The sequence below is a fragment of the Amphiprion ocellaris genome, chromosome 12 (genome assembly GCF_022539595.1).
Source record: "Amphiprion ocellaris isolate individual 3 ecotype Okinawa chromosome 12, ASM2253959v1, whole genome shotgun sequence".
NCBI lineage: Eukaryota > Metazoa > Chordata > Actinopteri > Pomacentridae > Amphiprion > Amphiprion ocellaris.
This window is the reverse complement of record NC_072777.1, coordinates 9886012-9907489: the sequence shown is the minus strand read 5'-3', so window position 1 is coordinate 9907489 and position 21478 is coordinate 9886012. Positions and strand designations below refer to the sequence as shown.

Genomic DNA, 21478 nt, shown 5'->3' with positions numbered 1-21478 from the left:
TCAAGATGACACGACTGGCATCAGTTTGTATAAACAGCTGATTTAAAACACAAATACTTCACTGAGTAATTATATCAGTGAACCAAATACAGACATGTTGTTTTTCTAAGTTATTGAACAGCCCATCAGGGTTATGACTGCCTTAAAAAGTATTTCCTCGCAGCTTTCATTGTTTTACTTGACAGGACTACATTATTTTAACAACATTGTTGTCGCCTGTTGTTTTTGTAATATTAGTAATTTGCTATTTTTGGTGTACTGTCTCCAAGGAGCACAAGATGTAAACAATCTGTTTTTACTGTTTCTGCCCTGATGATGACCCACTGAAGGTGTAACCGATTGGCATTTTAACAAATAAGTTCAGTTTTATACAGGATTTGAACCCTTCTTGTTTACTTTGTCTGCAAGAGAGTTTGTTGAGAGTATTTGTGTCAAACTGTGCCCCCTTCCCTCATCAGTTTGAAACCTTAACAGTTAGATGAAGCTCTAATTTAAAGCAACTCCATTACTTAGTGCAAACACACATATCACTTGCCATTTACACAAACATAAATGTGGGACTACAGCTGTCACAATCTAAGAGAGTGTGTGTTTTCCAATCATTTACATCAAAGAGCCACAACATTAAAATATACTATATAATGCTAATATTTTGTGTAGGTCCATCTCGTACTGCTCAAACTGCATTGACCTGTCAGCATGTTTTTCTAACACACTCCACAGATGCTTGGTCAGACTGAGATCTGGGGAATTTGGAGACCAAGTCAAAACCTTGAACTCTTTGCCATGTTCCTCAAACTATTCCTGAACAGTGTTTGCAGTGTCGTAGGAAGCTGAGAGAGGCCACTGCCATCAGGGAATATTGCTGCAATGAACGGGCCATGGTCTGCAATAATGTTAGATGCCAGAGTAAAAGACCAAAGGTTTTCCAGCAGAACATTGCCCAGAGCAGCACACTGCCTCTGCCGGCATCGTGCTCACTGGTGTGCAGCTATGCAGCCTCCTGTGCAGCAATAAAGTACACACAGTATTCTGACACCTTTCTGTCATTGCCAACATTCAGGTTTTCAGCAACTTGTGCTACTGTAGCTCATCTGTGGGATTAGACCACATGGTCAGCCTTTGTTTCCCACATATATGAATGAGTCTTGGGTGACCATAACCCGTTACTTATTCACTGTGTCAAGTTGTCTGTCTTTGGACCACTTTTGGTAGGTACTAACCACTTCGTACTGAGAACACCTCACAAGACCGGCTGTTGTGAAAAGGCTCTGACCCAGTCATCTATTCATCACAACGTTGCCCTTGTCAAAGTCACTGAGATCCTGACACTGTCCATTTTCCTGCTTCCATCACATCAACGTGAAGAACTGACTGTTCTCTTGCTGCCTAATACATCCCAAGCTCTGCCATGGTGACAAGATAATCATTGTTATTTACTTCACGTGTCAGTGGTTTTAATGTTGTGGCTCATCGGTGTATATGTGACCGTAAGTGGTATTTATGGCGTGCATCCATGGCTGAAGTACTGGTGAGTAGATCTAAAAAGTCTTTAGCAAAGTGCTTTAAGTGGACATATGTTTAGGTGTGTTAATGTTGTATGAAGGGTGGTGTACAGTAATATTATACAGACTCGCCTTTGTAAGTTTGATAAATTGCTTTATTTTTTTTTTCTATTGCTCACACAAACCCACACTCTTCTTGAACACACTTTCACTCACACAGCCCTGTCTCTGCTTTGATCCGTCCTGCAGTAAGACATTCCATTGCCGTGGTGAGTAGAAGCAGCAGACAGATTGAGGGGCAGCACTGTGTATGAATCAGGTGTATTGTCCTATCCAGCCAGTAAGGTGGAGAGCCCAGGAGACCTGAGCCCACAGGGACCCTCTCCTCAGGGGCCCCAGAGGCCCTCCACAGGGTGCCGATAAAGCTGTCAGGACAGGAGGCCACCACATGGACGTTTTATAAAAGGAGAATTGATATTGTGTTGAAAGCATACCTGCACTATACCTTCCCTGCACCTCCTGCTCCTTGTGGGTTGTTTTCTACATGTTCTTGCCAGCATTTTTGTCCCACTCTGGCTGCCTCTCTCAATATTTTTGGCCCACTCTGCTTACTTTTTTTCTTCATTTTGTTTGTTTTGTGGTCTGCCTGTCTTTCATTCTTCCCCTCTCCTTGTCTGTCCTTGTTATAACATGTTTAACTCTTTCACCTGCAAGTTATCCATTGTAATTGCTTGCTGTCAGTTACTGGGACCCTGTTATAGCAGCTGCCTTCTATCAATCATGCTGTCATTTTACACCCTTTTCAGACATGGGATGCGTAACATTGCTGGCTTCATCAGGCTGTTAAAATGCTGGAATTCTGACATACAGTCGTAGATCCTTTTTTTTGTTAATGGTCCACGCAGCTTCATTCAGATATACTACACTTTGCCTTACTGAGCCGTGCTACATATGTGATATTCATCATTCACACAAGACAGTCTACTAAGTGATGTATAATGTATAATAATGCATTCGAAACACCAATTCAAAACTAATAGCTTCTCAAAGGGTCCAGATAGCTAACAGTCAAGTTGATTTCCTAATGTTTTTTTTTCCTGAAACTTTTGTCCCTTTATGATAATAATCAAACTACGACATTATCAACAGTTAAAGTACAGCATGACTCACCATTAAATTCCGATCGATTCTGTCTCCATATTGGGGATAATTCAGAATAGAATAGAATAGAATAAAATAGAATAGGTCTTTATTGTCACTGTTATAGAAAACGATGAAAATCAGTTTAGCACTCTCCGTATAGCAGTATTAAAAATAAACTATATAAGGCAATATTAACGCACACTAAAAAGTACATACAACCGAAATATAACAGTTTATATATATATATATATATATATATATATATATACATACACACACACACACACACACACTCTGTCAGCCTCCTTATTGAGGATAATTTATAATTTTAGCTAATTAATGAAGTTACTGTGGTTTCTCTATGCTTAAATACACACAACTCTCTCGCTTTGGAGATGCTCATATGGATCCTGCTGAAGTCTGATGCTGCAGGTATTTAATCAAAACAAAGACTAAGATAAAACAAAACTGTGATTCTGGGTGACAGCTCACTTGTCGACTGTCAATAAAAGCACACGATGTGATTTGCCGTTGAATCCTGACTCAGACTTATCCTGTCCCATTTCCAGGGATCCTTTAGAATTACAAGTAATTAATGAAGTTACTGGCACAGGTTTTCCATATGGACAAATGTGTGCAGCTCTTTTGGAGATGCTCATATGGATCCTGTTGCTGTGTGATGCTGAAAGTGTTTAACAAACCGAGAGGAAAAACTCGCACTGTGATGTTTTTGGATAAATATTGATGCTGAAATGTGGGAAAAACCTCTTTGTCTTGTTCTGTTTATCAGAAAAAAGCTTCCAGATCATTATTGCTGCCTGGAATTTATGTGATAAATGCATACTCTCAGGATGGTCTTTCTACAGCAGTTTGGTTTACATCATTTTGAAGACAATGGGGCAAAAAGAAGACAGTGCATCTTCTGCCTTTAGCCTCCCCTTATAAGCTTTCTTGTCCAGTTGTTTCTTCCCACATAAATACTGTCATCCTCTTCTCTGTACCCCCTGTTATTTCAAAGGTTTAGAATTTGTGCTTGTCCATTTCTTGCTGTGAACGGCACATAAGAACTCGGAATAAAAATGACAACCTGAGTATCTCATGTCAAGAAACAAATAGAAAATTCTGAAACAATGTCTAGTATTTTTCCTGTTATTGAGGGCTTCTTTGGAGCTTCAGTTTGAATAAGGAGAAACTCGCTCAATAAACCCTCTCTTCCACTACCGTTTATCTCATCTCTTCACCTCTTCACCCCTACCTCTGGCCTCCCCTTGCAGTACATTCTTGTTTTTATGCCCCTTCTCACTCAGCCGGCGGCTGCACACACACACAACATAGACTTTACACACCCAAAACAAAGAGGCTGACGACTGCTGGGGCTGGTGATCATAACCTTTGACCTTTTGTTCAGTTCATGGTGCTTTGCACAGCCGCAAGTTGAATGACAGTGGCAGTTTAATGCTCATACACACATATGCTTTTACCACCTCCCCACCCCTAGATTGCAGTCTGAGTGAGACCTCAGTCCCAGTCCTTAAAAACAGATGTGACTGCATTTCTTTTTTGACCCCACTTCTGAAACAGACTGACAGCTGAATGAGGTAGTTCTTTAGGAGATTACAGGAAAAGCATGAGAAAGAAATTACACTCAAACTAAACTCACAAAACATGGCAGGCTCTTCACATCACTTGACTGATGTATATCTGAGGAATATCATGATTGATACTGCTGTTCTGTACGTGGTTTTTGATAAATAAGTGTCTGCCATCAGTTGAGGGATTGGTCTAGAGTTTAACCCTCTAAACTTCAAGCATTTTTTGGGCGATTGTTACACCTGTCACATTTTTACTCATTGTTGGCTCAGTTTTCACTGTAGTAGTAAGTCCTGCACCTCTATGGAAACAACACAACTGTTGCTAGAAGTATAGAGAACTCCTGTCTTTTGTGTGTTTAATGCCATAAATCATGGAAATGAAGTTGAAGTTCTTTATTTATTTTCCAAAAACTGAAACAAACCTAGAATCAACATGCACAGCATTTTTCTATGAGCCCACAGGTGTTTAAAAACACTAGGAAAAAATGGTGGCTCTACATACTGTTGATAATTTACCATTTACATTTGTAATTTGTGTTCATACTTGTCCTCTAGCAGTTCAGGCAGGTTCAACTGAATAGTCCGGGATTTTTTGGTGTGGTTGTTAATTGCAGCTGAGGTACTATGAAACAGCAGACGAGTAATGTGTGGCTCTGATAAATGGTGTAATTTTGGCAATCTTTTCAAAGAAGACATGCCTTTTGAACGTGCTGGTGGTTTTTGAGGTAGATGGGGTTAATGATCAACTGAAGTATGTCCTTTTTTAAAATATAATTGTTTTTACTTTAATTAGTTACATGCCTTTCACCAAGTGCTTGCACCAAAAATGTTTTGGACTCCTTAGAAAATCTACAAGAAACACTTTCTGGCCATTGATAGAATACTTCCATTGTATAGCTGTTATACAGAGGTTGCTTTCATGGGTTTTTCTTACAGAATACAATTTATTACTTTATGGGTTTTTTATGCTTTGTGCCACCAAATCTAATCTTTGTAAAACATTTACAAACTAAAATGTATTTAATAAATAGTAATATATACTATTATACAATATACACTGCCGGTCAAAAGTTTGGACACACCTTCTCATTCAATGCTTTCTTTATTTTCATGAATATTTACATGGTAGATTCTCACTGAAGGCATCAAAACTATCAATGAACACATATGGAATTACGTAGTAAACAAAAATGTGAAAGTGAAGTCAAAACATGTTTTATATTTTTAGATTCTTCAGAACAGCCACCCTTTGCTTTGATTACTGCTTTGCACACTCTTGGCATTCTCTGGATGAGCTTCATGAGGTAGTCGCCTTAAATGGTTTTCCAACAGTCTTGAAGGAGTTCCCAGAGATGCTGAGCACTTTATGGCCATTTTACCTTCACTCTGCCATCCATCTCATCCCAAACCATCTGGATTGGGTTTAGGTCATCTGACACAGCGCTCCATCACTCTCCTTCTTGGTCAGATAGCCCTTACACATCCTGGTGGTGTGTTTGGGGTCATTGTTCTGTTGAAAAATAAATGAAGGTCCAACTAAACGCAAACTGGATGGGATGGCATGGCATGTCATTGCAAGATGCTGTGGTACCCATGCCGGTTCAGTGTACCTTCAATTATGAATAAATCTCCAACAGTGTCACCAGCAAAGCACCCCCACACCATCACACCTCCTTCTCCATGCTTCACGGTGGGAACCATGCATGTAGAGACCATCCATTCACCTTTTCTACGTCGCACAAAGACTCGGCGGGTGGAACCAAAGATCTCAAATTTGGACTCATCAGACCAAAACACAGATTTCCACTGGTCTAATGTCCATTCCTTGTGTTTCTTGGCCCAAATAAATCTCTTCTGCTTGATTCTTTTCCTTAGTAGTGGTTTCTCAGCAGCTATTTGACCATAAAGGCCTAATTGGTGCAGTCTTCTCTGAACAGTTGACGTAGAGATGTGTCTGCTACTTGAACTCTTGTGTGGCATTTATCTGGGCTCTAATCTGAGGTGCTGTTAACTTGCCATTTCTGAGGCTGGTGACTCGGATGAACTTAACCTCAACAACAGAGGTGATTCTCGGTCTTCCTTTCCTGGGACGGTCCTCGTGTGAGCCAACTTCATCGTAGCGCTTGATAGTTTTTGCGACTACACTTTGCGGATACATTCAAAGTTTTTACAATTTTCCGGACTGACTGACCTTCACTTCTTAAAGTAATGATGGACTGTTGTTTCTCTTTACTTAGCTGATTGGTTCTTGCCATAATATGGATCCTAACAGTTGTCAAATAGGGCTGTCAACTGTGTACCAACCTGACTTCTGTACAACACAACTGATGGTCCCAACCCCATTAAGAAGGCAAGAAATTCCACAAATGAACCTTGGCAAGGCACACCTGTGAAGTGAAAACCACTTCAGGTGACTACCTCATGAAGCTCACCAAGAGAAAGCCAAGAGTGAGCAAAGCAGTAATCAAAGGGTGGCTGTTTTGAAGAATCTAAAAATATAAAACATGTTTTGACTTATTTCACACTTTTTTGTTTATGACATAATTCTATATGTGTTCAGTGATAATTTTGATGCCTTCAGTGAGAATCTACGATGTAAATAGTCATGAAAATAAAGAAAAAACATTAAATGAGAAGGTGTGTCCAAACTTTTGACTGGCAGTGTATAATATTGTCACTATAATTTATACAGGTTATTTTCCTCCACATTCTGTAAAATCTTGGACAAATTCTAAGAGAATTTGTAATTTTGTAAGTCAAAAGCTTTGCATGATCTGCTCCGATCCATTACAAGAGCCAGACATCGCCCAGGCACATCAAAGCAGCTGACCCTCTGCCTGACACACAATGAGGCCTTATTAGAGAGCCATGTTAGAAAGAATAAAGGAGGAGCAGAGTGGGACTCAAGTGGGAAGAGAATGTGAAATATTTGTAGAATTGGAGAGATGAGGGGAACATTAGAAATGGGTAAGGGTGTATGCAGATGTGCAGAAAGGTTCTTTTTTGCTTTGGACAGACTAGTACGCACCTTTTGACATTTTGTACACATTACAAAAATACCCATCTTGTCTACATTTTGTTCCTGTAATTTTCCAATGTTCCAGCCAAATTGATCTTGATGCTTTTAAGCAGTAACGCCTCCAGCTACAATTACCATTTACCATCATGTCAGTGTGAGAGTGAATTTGACCTAGAATGAAGTTGGGTTCTGAAATAAACCACTAGTGGATCTGGACTTTGAGTGTTTACAGTGTTCTTTGTAGTTACACTCTCCTAACAAATCACTCCTTTTTCTTTTTTCCCTTTTTATACAGATGAGCATGATGCAGTACAGAAGAAAACGTTCACCAAATGGATAAATGCACAGTTCTCTAAGGTAATGTGTGAGACTGATGACAACTAATGGATTTCAAATTTTGCTTGCACAAATTAGAAGAAACTAGAAACAACAAAAACTGACTAAATGACTAAATACAGATCCTTTTAGTCCTCAAACCAACAGCCTATTTCTGATGAAACGCTTTCTCTGCAGACTTTGATTTTTTTATTTAAAAGGCTACCATTGCTGCTCGTGTATCGGCAGACTTAAGTGTTAAAATGTTTGCTATAAATGTTGCAGATGGCAAGAAATTCCTGTATTCCATCTTAATTTGTTAGAATAAAGGACACAACTTTATTGTACATGTTTACAGCAATGAACTGAACAGGATTTCATTTTTGTTTCAATCCATCACTGTTCCCAGCAATAATTTCTGTCTCAGTGTTAATGCCTTTGTGTGTGTATTCCTGCTCTTATGTTTCATTATTCTCATAAGCACACACGAGAGAATATTAAATATATATTATTATTAAATATGTGTAGTTGATGTTGCTCAGACTTCACTCCTCAGACTGTCCAACATATCCTCTTCAGCTCTTAAATGCTCCTAGTTTCATGGTTGATATTCTTGTCCTTGTGCTTTGGATGGTTTCAACTGAAGAAAATCTATTGCACTAATCAGTGTTGGGGGCAGCACATTATAAAGTAACATATTACTGTAATCACTTGCATTTGCGTGTCACACAGTAATGAAGCAAATCCCTACATTCGGCAATCATGTTACAATTGCTAATCGCTTAGAGTTGCTGTTTTTATTTTGAAGGCATACAATCTACAGCAAACACCACCTAGACTCTCCAAAACAAGAAGCTGAGCCGTGTTCTCACAACTGCTTTGTTCTGTAAAGTGCCCTTTGGGCTGCTTTTCACCTTCTTTGCTGTTAGTTTTGTATTTATACTTTTTTAAAGAGCATTAAAGAAAGAGCATGTGTCCTCCTTATTAGAATAATGATTTTCGCTTATATATGGGAACATAACATTATTAACTGACAGTTAATGTATGCGACAATTCAACCCAGGAAATGTTGTGATTAACGGAAAGTAATGAGTCCTTCTGTGACATCCAAGTTTATTCCAAATGATGCTTTGACAATCATTTTCAGTGTTCATATTATTTGTAAACACCCGTCTTGCCACATCAAGGTCCGTATTATTGTTTCTGACTTAAGCTACACTGAGCAGCTCTCATCATTGATGCTTACTGTTTTAGTTGAGTCTAACTTACCAGTTGTCTTATTTTATTCTATCAGACAGGGAAGACGTCCATCAAAGATATGTTCTCTGACCTGAGGGATGGGAGGAAGCTGTTGGACCTGCTGGAGGGTCTCACTGGCACTGTCCTGGTGAGCTCATGTATATGCACATTTTTGCTGACCCCTTTTTTCCCCACACTTTTGCTATCAAATATTATGTAGTGACTCATCTTACCTGAGAAATTCTTGGGATTTCTTTTTATTTTTTTATAACTTCACGACTGCTATTTTATCAACGCTTTATGTTTATACCTTGTACAGTGCTTTGTCTATATATGCTCACCAAAGTTTATCTGTGAATGGAAATATTGCAGAGTTCACAGCACAGATGTTTTTAAAAAACCTTTCTGTGTGATGAGTTTGTCAAACAGGACTGTGTTTATATAGTCAGTATTTAGCAGTGCAGAGCCGCAACTTGGAAATGACTCTGAAGTGACTGCTGGTTAACATGTAGTCTTATGGGCTGTGTTTAAGTCACTATTTTATACTCATTCTGTTGTCCAACAACTGAAACAGAAAAATATGTAAATGAGAACAGCTTTATTGGGAACTTGGCAGTATTAAAATATTGTATATGTGTACACAGAGGCCAATAGAGAAAGACATAGAAAGAAAGAAAGACAAGGACAGACACTGACTGAGTTTAGGTTTCACTAAAGCACAACAGGTGACATGAAAACACCGTAACCCACCCAGTCCTTGTTTATTGGTCTAAATTGGCCTTTTCTAAATATCCCTCAGCATCACAGTGACTCGTCACAATGATTAGCCGCACAACACGCTAACAAAAAGAATTTTTTTATTATTGTAGTGGCATTGTCAGCAATAATGAAAGTAATTCACTGGATCTTTAGTTCCTCAGTTGCTGGGAGTGCATTATCTCACTCACAATTTTCAGCCAATAGCAGAAAATTTGGTGTGTTTCGTTCGTGTCTGAGACGTTTTAGAGGTAGCAGATGCAGCTCTGGAGAGTAAATAAACCTGGTGAACTGAGACACAGCTGCTCTTTCTGAATGGTTCATCTTGCATGCAGCAGGCAGTGAGGGGTCAGGATTATGCAAAGTTTGAGCTGGATGACTACTGGTTCCTCAGCTGGAACGTAGCAGCTGAGTAAAATTCTTATTGGCTTGTAAAGCTGGAAGGCTATCTGGTTGGGGGGCTTGAAGAACGGCAGAAGTGAAGGTCTTCATACCTTAACAGATTTTGTTTTACACCTCAAAGTTTATAACAACCACAAAACTTAATAAAAATGGATTTTCACCATATGGGACCCTTAAATTGCTGATTTCAAGCAGGGATGGTAAAACCACTAAACTCCTTATGAGTTTTAAACAGTGCATGTAGGGAAATTCTCAGAGTGCAATGTTTTTCCTAACTGGAACATGGCTGCTTCATCCACTCAAGCTAGTACAAGCTCATGCATTACCTCATGCAAACTCCAGTGCTAAGTCTAATGTAAACAGTGGAGCCACACAAGGGACCTCAGCAGATAGTTTTTGGTTCCTAGAATTGAAACGGCTAAATTAAAAACAGATGCTTTACTAACACATATCTCATATTTAAGCAATTCAAGATGAATAGATATTCTTTTATTATTTAGACTTTGGATAATTTCTGCATATTTGTATTTTCTGCATGTATGCTGTTTGCAGTATTTTGATATTGTTCAATAAAGATTAGGCACTTTAAATCTTTGTGTGCAGTTTAACCACCTAATGCTCTATCAAAAAGAGTTGGAAAAGAAAAATAGATTTTTCAGTGTGTGTGTCTTCAGTGACATATATGTATTTTATTGGGTATTCCTTATTTATCAGTGTCATCTCTCTGTCATCCATACAGCAGCATATCAGCTTTCTAGCACCTGCAGCTGTGCTAAGCGCAACTGTTCTTTTGCCATATATGCTCTGTCTCACACACATGCTCTCTCTCACTGATTCCAGGATACTAATTCTATAATTGGGTGCTAATAAGTAGTTGAGGTATGTGAAGACTTAAAAGGGATTTGCAGTTGGCAGCTATTCATCCTGCCATTCTTTCCATAAGTTGGCCCATGGACACTGCTGATAGGGTAATGGGTGTGATGAATGTATGGTGTGAAACACTGCTGAGTGATGACATGCTTTGTCTAGGGGTAGCGATGAATTCCTACATTTTACTCCTAAAGTTTTACCTGAAAAAAGTTATATTTACGTCTGTTAATGTGAATGTTTTGAATGTTACATATTCTATTTTACATCCACTAAAACTAATCTCCCTCTTAACCATAGAAACACTCTGTTTATTGATTGTAACTGTATAGCCTTGCTGAAACAAACAATATCTAGAACCAAAGATTTTTTTTAGGTTCCTGTAGCCTTGTGATTGGCTAGTGAACAGTGAAAGTGTTATCAGCTGATTTCTGCTGTATTTCCTCTTCCTCAGACAAAAGAGCGAGGTTCCACCAGAGTGCATTCTCTCAACAACGTTAACAAAGTACTTCAAGTGCTGCATCAAAATAACGTAAGTACCTGGTGTTTTCTGCTGCACGTCGAAATGTGTGACCAATGTTCTTGACTGTGTGTCACTGAGGCTGAAGAGTCTGCAGGGTCAGTTTTATCCACGTAGTATGACCAAAAAGAGGGAACCATAATACCCTGTAGATTTACCTGATGCTGTGTTCTGCTGAAGTACAACACTGCAAGCCCTGCAGTCACAGTGGCATTTAGTTGATTCAAACTAATTACACTTCCTCTGACTATACAAGGCTGCATGCTCTACTGTGGTCTTCTATCTATATGTGTCATTTTATCTCCATTGTATTGTTTCTCTCTCTTTCTCTTCTCTTGCTTCTTCATTCTATCATCATCTCTCCTCCATCTTTCCTTTTTCTTTTTTGACCTCAGCAATGGGAGATAAGTGGCAGGGCATGCTCGTGGGAAGTAGCAGAGGCTGGAGTTTGCATGCAAATCCTACTGGTTTCACTCCTTCAAGAGCCAAAATAACTGTCAGCTGGCCAGAGTTCCCACGAGCCTGCTGACATCGAAGAAAATGAAATGAGGCCTTATTAGTTTATTTGAAATAAATTGATATTGTAAAAAAAGGTAGTAAAAACAGAAATTACATTTATCTTTGCTTTACTTTAATTGTACGATGTCTGTCCTGAAGAACAATCACAGTTTTGGACCCAGACTCTACTGGATTTAGAGAGTTTTTAATATTTTTGTACCATTTATTCTCTTCATGCTGACCCATGAGCGGACATATGAAGTGTGTTTAAAGAATGTTAACATACCAATGAGTCTTGCAGGGATGCAGGTGTGTTTGCTTCAGGAGACACTATTGCCAGTTTAGAAATAGGTGATACTGGTGTTTGTTCATGACTGTACTGGTGTCTAGAGACATAGAGCAGTGATGGTGTGGCAGTATGAGGCTGACTAGGACTAAAGATAGGTCAGACGTCAAGCCTGCATAGAGAAGGAGGTCATGTCATGGCTTGACCTGTCTGCTCAAGCTATGATGTGCCAATTAGGGCTGGTCAACTAACTGGTGTCACTAGTTAGCTTGACCAGACACTTGACCTCATGTTCCACTCTGTGCCTTGATCCCATATCTCTGCTCTGTGTCTGGATCCTCGTATTTATATGTAATCATTTCACACTTGACCTCATCTCATATGGTGAATGTCTGACCGACCTGCTGACACACTTCAGTGGTAGCACTGGGAAGCTGCAGTAAAGCCGGTATAATCCACTACATGGTGAAAATTCACTGGCCAGGAGTATTCAGCTATAACTGCACGGCCACTCATTAGGATGTGAAGCAGTGCTGTTTACACAGCTGCATGAGGAATCTCAAATGCTACTTTTTTGCCAGAGCTGTTATTGAATTGGATTTTTTTAATTTCACTCACTAAAGTATGTTTACAGGTCTTTGTGAGCCCTATTGCTTATGCAGAATAAGTTGTAAAAAAGGTTATTGTTGCAACAAAGGAATTGGTCTAAAAATCTGGTTATTTGAACCCTACAAACCACTGGTGGGTTAGAAAGGCATGTTGTGTTTAAAGTGCCACAATTACTCTGTTTATCAGAGCCAGAAACTGTAAAAAATAGAATTGTCTGACTGTCTACTTTGTGTCAGTCTTTGAACCACACTACCATACTGTTCCATTTGGAAAACTATCCAAATCATTCCTTAAATTTGGGATCTTTCATTAAAGTCACTTAATTCAATATGTCTCATTTGTAAATGTGCCAAAACAAATTGTTTTGCACTCAATAGATTCTGTGAAAAACAAACAATCCTGCGTTTCTTGGTCTAACCGAAAAGCCATGAGGGACTCAGCTGCGACCAACAGTCATAGTCAGTCATGTTGTAGTAAAAAAATAGCACGCAATGAGTAAAAATGTGACCAGAAACTGGTTGGGCTTCAAAGAGTATCAAATATTACAGCCAACTTAATTTTGAAATATTATTGTAATCAATAAAAAGGGAGAAATTGTATATATTTTTAAATATATGAATATAGACAAAACTGCATGAGATGTGCGAGTATTCACTTCCCTTTACTACATCAGAGAGTAGCAGTCTTCACTGTTTGTTTACAAGTTGATGTCTCATTGTGTGATCCCCCTTTCAGGTGGATCTGGTAAATATAGGAGGCACAGATATTGTGGATGGGAACCATAAGCTGACCTTGGGCCTCATCTGGAGTATTATCCTTCACTGGCAGGTGAGCATTTTCCATCCACATGCTTCTCATACACACACACACACACACATGTGGACTCATTAATGCTTGCTTCATGAGCTCACTGCTGACTGATGTTCCAGAGGGATCCAAAATACAGATGATGGAACATCAGTGTTGATGTGCACACACGCGTGTGCGCATGTAAACATGGTTATCATGAAGCCCTTTGTGAGTGTGACCTGGTGAAATTTCAAACAGCCCCAGAGGTTCTATTTAAAGGGTTTGGGCTCTGCCAGTTCTTAAATATTAGCATTTCATTGCTGTTTTGTTATTGTTACTTTATGTTAATGTCATTCTGGTCACTGTAAGCACCAAGAATCTTGTGTGTGTGTTTGTGTGTGTGTGTTTGTGTGTGTGTGTGTGTGTGTTTCATGCTTGACATGCTGTCAGCTTTATTAGTGATATATTATTTTACATAACCCCAGAAAACTGATCTTTGCATATAATTTGTACCACATCTTATACTTCTGTGACAGTGGGCATAAATAAAGCAGCTACTTGAATGTACAAATATACATAGTGTGCACAGCTGCTTTTTTTCTGGGTTTATGTGCAAGAACATAAAATGCCTGGATGTTTCTTATGTGCATGGTGTAATGAGTGAGACATGCCAATTGCTGATGGTCTTATCCATCGTGTCTCCCTGGTATTGAAAAGGGATCTATAGAGTAAATGTGACTTTCCATATCAACAAAAGCTACTCAACCAAAATAAGGAAATGAATATTACGAATCAAAATGTACACGTGTGAATGTTTTTACTTTTCTTTATTTATCCATATTAAAATGTGTCTTTCCATGTGCTGGTTTGTGTAGGTGAAAGACGTCATGAAGGACATCATGTCCAACCTGCAGCAGACCAACAGTGAAAAGATCCTACTGAGTTGGGTGCGACAGTGTACCCGCTCATACCCAGAAGTCAATGTGCTGAATTTCACTACCAGCTGGTCTGATGGCCTCGCTCTCAACGGTATCCTCCATCACTTCAGGTGAGAAAGGAACATGGAACTCTGGGGGCTGCTGAATCAAGAAATAGAGCAGGGCTTCTCACAGTCCAGACTTAGGGTCTATGATAATGAGAAAAAACTGACATTGCAATGTTATTGTTTTTCTGTGATATATACTGTAATATAAAAAAAATATGCAGGAGTTTTTACCAGATGACTTGAATAACCTTATCTGGAAAGACTCAATCATTCTTGAATGATTGAGGTGATTTTTAAAGGAGTGCCTCTGCATCTAAAATAAAAAAAATGATTGAATAGAAGTTGAAAAGGGACGTTTGGAACCATTCTCATATAGTGTAACACTGGCAAATTCATCCACAATAGTAGTTTTTTTTTTTTTTTTACTTTGGCTGACATTCAATTCTAGCTTAGCATTACATGCATACGGAGCTTTGTGGTGCTCATTTAAATGGTGAAGCTAATTAGTTGTGTTGTCTCATGTAGTAGCAACATGACTGCCAACAGAGAATCTGTTTTTGGTCAACATCATCCATTCTGTAGGCAAATACAAGTGACTTTTTGTTTCTATTTGCAACCAAATCTCCCTTTTCATTGGTTTTGCGGTTTCTCAGTCAGAGCCTGCACATCACTAAACTCTGTGTCTTGTTAATACAATATTATTAGAAAAACTCTAGATCAGATTAAATTATGTTCGATCAGACAAAATTCTCTCGTAGGATATTCATGTAAAGTGAACCATGAGAGTTTTCTTTGGGTTGCAAATAGCAATAGAAGTTGTGGCATGATGTGTTTGAGTTAATTATCCTTCACATCTACTAGCTTTTGTGCATGTGCACATCGCAGTGTCGATGCTGACAGTGCATTCAGCCCAAATGGCGAGACAATTCCAACCTCACCCATATCTTGTTTAGTGATAACAATGTATTATGAAGCGTAAAACCTTCTGTTTTTAAGTCATTTTACTACATGACAGTGCAAGTGGAGATTATTCACAGCAATCCTGTCCCCAAATGAATGTTATTTTAATGTGGCCTGTTTCCTTATTGTTGACATTGTTGTCATGGTGATGCTAGCTGCGGGAGGGAGTGTTGTGTGTTGTTGCTGCCATGTTCATGCATTACTGTAACACCAGAGAATTTGCTATTGGCCCCTAAATCGCAGATACAGAATGTGCCTTGTTTTTCTTAGTTTGCTATTTCAACAACTAGTGTAAAAATACATCTGAGTCAGAAATAGATATGGACTAACTGCATGTTAATTTTGTGCTGGCCTATTCAGAAGAGATGTGGCATCTAAAGTGTCATCATGCATCAGAATTTAGAGGTTACACTTCATATTTGTTGCTTTAATTGTAAGTATGTTGGGATTTTTTCTGTATCTGTATGTCCTGTACAACACATTGTAATTTTATTTCAAAAGCTGCTATATAAATAATATTTATATAGTTTACATCATTTTTGAGATTCCATTTTCCACACTTGAAACCATACGTTTATTTCTCTTATTCTAAAAGTTGCTGCTGTGTGACTAATTTTCAGCTTGAAGCCAAGATTGCATACTGGTTATATTCCCTTTGACTTTGAATGTAAAATACACTGCAAACAGACAAAGACTTTCAAATGCTGTCAAGAAACCCACGACCTGGAATTCAGAAATGGCAGATGTAGGAAGCGTTCTGTGCATGTGTGTGTGAGAGAGGGAAGGTCTATGAGGATACCGGGCTGTGTAAGTGGCAGAAGGTCAGGTTGTCAGGTCAGTGCCTGCAGGGTGTGTGTACATTGCTCGACTTGTTCTGTTTATGCCTGCCATGTCACTGTTTGCTCACGCTCGGTGTGTGTGCCTACGCTGTTGTGTGTGAAAGAAAGAGAGGGAGAGAAGTGTCAGGGGTGATTTCCCCCCATTCTGTAACCCCTTGTTCTTACTAGTGACATGCTCACACACCCAAACAGGGTTGTGAGTTGAGAGAAAGGCCATTGTTGGTTTAGACCTGGGCTTAGGCTTTTGGTGGATCACTGAACACACGCATTCCTCACCCAACTGGCCTCAACACAAGTCCTCCCCTGCACTGCTCAGGGAAGAGTCGTGTCTGTACACAGTGTATACAGTATGGAAATTTCAAACATTTAGGAGCTTATTTCTCAATTAGAGATGTCCTCTTTAAAGCATTGTGTTGATAACAAAAGAAGTAATGAGTTTTCTAGATAATAATTCAGTGTTTTATCTGTGCTTTCTGATTTATTTCAGCAGAAATGACCCCTGGAGAAATGCTTATGTTTGTGCAGATATGTGTGATTTATTCGCTCTCTCATACTTAACCATATGGAACACTGTTTCTCTTCTTGCTGTGTGTGTGTGTTCAGGCCAAATGCATTCAGCTGGGATCAGGTGGTCAAACTGAGCCCTGTGGAGAGACTGGACCATGCCTTCACTGTAGCCAAAGACCAGCTTGCAATTGAGAGGCTACTGGATCCAGAAGGTACAGATGTTCTGAGAGATTTTGACCACATTCTCACATTGAAGATATACAGCGCCTATGAAAAATATTCACCCCGCTCTGAGGTTTTTCGCTTTTATTGCTTTTGAACATTGATTCATGGGCAATTTGAGTTGCTGTTTTTTATGTGGAAGTGAAAACAGATTTCTGCAAAGTAATGTCAGTTGATTAAAAATATAGGCAAATATTTGGGGTGTTTTCTGCTCCTGCCACATTTTTATTCAATGTTTGTTCATGTTTCACAATATTATAAAGTCCTGCACTATGACTAGAAGTAGTAAGATATATTTTGTGCAGTATAACACAAAGATAATGCCATACAATATAAAAAGGAAAAGAAGAAAGTTGTTTTTTTAATGTAAAATTTTTTTGGCCTTTTTGCGTTTATTATAGTGCACAGTGGAGAGAGAGACAGGAAATGTGTGGAGAAGAGTCGGGGAAAGACATGCAGCACATGGCCATGGGATAGACTCAGGGATAGACTATAGCCCCTGTTCAAGGGTTGCCTGCTCAACCTATTGAGCTACAGGGGTGCCCAGAAAGTTTTTTTTTTAAAATTAGTATTAGTTTTTTTTAAACTGTAAATACCAATATTAAACAATGGTTAAATATACAACAGATATTTTACTAATGTTTACATACTTGTCTTCTGTCTGCTCTGTTTAAGCACAGCCTGCAGTTCATCCCAGTTCAGCTAAAAAGTGACAGTATTTTTGTTATGGTACTGTTGGTCATGCCTTCACGGTTGTGCTTAGGGATGCAGAATCTGTTTAATGTAAACAGTTTATATTGGAGAAATTTTTAAATAAGACAAGCGATTTTGATGAAATATCCTGATTTTAGGCATCGTTTTGATTCATTTTCCAGTGGACATCACCCAAGATTAGTTCACTGATCTTCAGAAAGTTATAAATGAGATGACCCTTTGTGTTTTTACAGTTTCTGGTTGTGGTAAATGCTGTAATTTCAAACTTGTTGGTGGGTTTTGGGGTTAAAGGGTTTATTTAACAGTAGAAAATGTATAAATTGGTTACAATAGACAACTGCTTTTTATAATAGTTCCAAAAAATAAAAGTTGGATATGGACTGACATATATTTGAATGTCTAAAATTCCCACATATTAAAACAATCTGTTCCTGAATCCTACCTTTATGTCTTGCCAGCAGTTGGATAAACTCACAGTGCAGCAGATACCTTGATGTTGCCTTTGGCTGGAGATCTAGAAGAAGCTGAATGCATGCACTTGAGCTGTCTAAATCCAGACACTTGTTTTTATGTCACGACTGAGGGGCAGTCGCACCTGACCTGTATCAAAGCCATATGTAATTAGCACAACTTGTTTTAACCTGCCTTTTTGTCTCCCCGCTTACCTTCCTTCCCATTTAATCTCCTCCTGTCATCCTTAACTGCTATCTCACTTTATCTGCCACGCTCCTTTTCTTCTCATGCAATTTTCACCTCTTTATCCCCCACTTTCTCCCTCCTGTCTCTCACGCTCAATTTGTATCTCTGATCTTTCTGCCCTGGATCCATCTCCCTCCCACCGTCTTGCTCTCTCTCTCTCCTAGACGTGGCAGTGCAGTTACCAGATAAGAAGTCCATCATCATGTACATAACGTCGCTTTTCGCTGTGCTGCCCAAAGACGTGAGCATGGAGGCTATCAGAGAGGTCGAGACCCTGCCCCGTAAATACAAAGTGGAGGCCGAGGACTCAGGGCCAAGGCTCAGTGCCCAGGTAAAACGTACAGTACAGCTGTTTCTTCAAGTGATATGATACGGGAGGGTGCAAGACAAGCTTTTCCATTTCGGACCAGAGTAGGTGAGACATGTGGGTTCAGACTGTACTGTTCTCTAAATCTCTCACACAAAAGGGCGCTCGCTTGAGATAGTTACATCTGTTTTCCAACAAAATTCACGGTACTCTTTTATGCTCAAACTTTAAAAAATCCACAGCTGGTACGCAGCAATACTGACTGAAGCAGAGTTGGTTCAAATTTCAAGAGTGTTTTTCCTCACAAATAGCTGGTTTTTGTAAATTTGGAGCCACTTCTCAGTATCTAAGCTTTTGTAAACATGAGATAGACTTTCTTTACTTTACTTTACTTATTAGAGCAACACCAGTTCTTCAAATGCCTGTAAACTATTACAATCCAAAAGAAATCAAAAGTTGGCATTGCTCTACGTGATTACAAAGCCATGCATACACAAAGAACATTATCACAGACTCAAGCGCTGTGTGTTTATTAGGACTGACTATGATTGTATAGTATATGTGCAGAGATGAACACAGCATCCACCTTTGGCTTCATCTGAGTCTGCAGTCTGCCTCTGTCTCTTTCAGCCTTTTGCCATATGAAAATCCTGTATGAGCTGGGCTAACCTGACAAGTGTAATTTATGTAATGACTGCAGCATACAAATTGTGTTGGAGCCCTAAAACCCAAACGTGTAATGCAATCTCTTTAATCCCCCATGATAGGGTTATTTCAGTAGTGACACGGCACTTCAGAGCAGCTGGTGTATCTTCCTCAGTGACTGGCTGTAGAATCCCCTTTCTCTGTGTTTATGTCAACAAACTGTTATCTTTTTCTATGAATGGAAACACGATAGTCCAGCTACTTTTAAACACAACTGAAAAGCAGGACATGTAAAAAAAAAAAAAAAAAAAAACTCAACTCGTAACTGCTTCAACTTTGCTACTGTGCTTTGTTTCTGATAACATCTAGTTTTAAGGCCACAGAACTTGATGTGTGCAAGCGTTTGGAATATTGTGAAGCGTCTTATTGTGCGTTGCCAGATGGAGTGAGTCCCTCCCACTCTGAAAAAGCAGTCTCCTTCATTCTATCCAGCACTGCTCATGGAAAGCACAGCAGGCACGAGCAAATAGGGAGCAGAGCCATGACTCACCCCTCTGACATTATCCAACAGACCGAGCTGCATGCTGGAAACACCGGGCTGTAAAGGGGCTGGAAGGAAATAGGGGAGTAAATTGGTGAGAATGGGAGTGCCTGCAGAAAGCTGACAGGGAAGGTTATTTCACTGTTAGACTCAATGTGCTAGTGCTAGCTTTAGTTTGTGACTGATAGGCACCTACTGATACACTTTAATGTTTAACATCTGTGGACACTTGTTAACTTGATTTAGATGGAACTCCCTTCTGTTTTATGAACTTGTGATAGCTAGTCTGCACTGTATTTCATAACTTTATCAAACTGATTAGAATTTATGTGTGCACTTAGGCCGTATTAGTTCGCTTCTCAGCCCCTCTCAGTGGTGTTTAATCGCATGCAGCCCTGGGGCAGCTCTTTTTGGAGGTTTTAGTCAGAAATCAGAAAATCCTGAAACCACCTCTTAAGTTTTTATTGCCCATGGGCACATACTTCACACGCCCTGGAACGAGTGTCGGAAAAGTCTTTTTAAAAAGTGTTCCGATTGGTCCAACAAGGGGTTTACTTTCCTGGCACGCTTTCTCTCCACATAGGAAGTGAAGCGTAATACTGCTGGTAGTGAGACTGAGTGGAGGAGCAATAAAGGCTCTTTGTTTCTGATGACTGTGTTCAGCTTTAGGTTCACAATAAGGGCTCATCATATTGTTTAGGTGTTTTTAATGCTAAGTTTAGATATTTTCAATTTTGATGATAACTTCAGCTTGAGATTTAATGAGATGTTATTCCATTACCACCTTTCATATTGTAGTATCACTGATTATAAGAGCGCTGGTGTATTCTTGGTAAAGCATTATATGCTCCCTGATCCTAACTGCAGAAGTGATGAATGCAGGCACTGAGTTGAGCAAATCATCTGGTGATAATAAAGTGTTCTGTTGAGCCAGACCACAGCTATTTTACAGCCATTCAAGTCAATGAATAGACCAAGGCTACAGTTTTCTCTCTTATTTTCATCTTTGTTCCTGTCCCTGTTGCTCCTTCTCCGTCAGTCAACACTGGTATAACATGAGGGCCTGCAGTGCTTTCGTGACTTATTCCAAAATTTCCAAAAGGTCATTGAATATTTTCAGCAGGTGACCTTTCCTGAGCTTGCTGCACAGGCTTTGCCACTGTGTGGTTTAAGCCTGGAAAACAAAGGCCTAATTGACTTGTTGCTGTACCAGTTCCTACACACCCATTAGCATTTATGCCATCTTTGACTTGGCATGGGTGCCACTGCAGAGATTTTATCTCTTGTTTAGTACAGCTCCAGACAGATTTGACAAGCTCTTTCCTGTATTTCCTTCATAAAAATGGAAAACTGTAATAGTTAGTGTGTACTGTATATAATCAGATGACCATGTAGTGTGTGATAACTGTTTTACAGAATTTATACTTGAGATATTGTTCAATTATAGAAGCTTTCTTTATGATAGTTTGGTTTGAAAACAATAGTTAAAGTTCAATGAAACGGTTGTGACAAGTTGCAT

General features: G+C 39.2%; 1 protein-coding gene across 7 annotated transcripts in view; it reads left to right on the top strand.

The window, feature by feature from the left end:
* Positions 1 to 21478, top strand: part of utrn (utrophin) — a 225825-nt gene that overhangs the window by 19306 nt on the left and 185041 nt on the right. For all 7 annotated transcript variants that reach the window (XM_023279832.3, XM_023279833.3, XM_023279834.3 and 4 more), the window contains 7 exons: positions 7555 to 7616; positions 8869 to 8961; positions 11293 to 11370; positions 13487 to 13579; positions 14416 to 14588; positions 16928 to 17043; positions 18631 to 18797. In XM_023279832.3, the coding sequence (XP_023135600.2) occupies positions 7555 to 7616; positions 8869 to 8961; positions 11293 to 11370; positions 13487 to 13579; positions 14416 to 14588; positions 16928 to 17043; positions 18631 to 18797 (782 nt within the window). The remainder of the gene's footprint in view (positions 1 to 7554; positions 7617 to 8868; positions 8962 to 11292; positions 11371 to 13486; positions 13580 to 14415; positions 14589 to 16927; positions 17044 to 18630; positions 18798 to 21478) is intronic.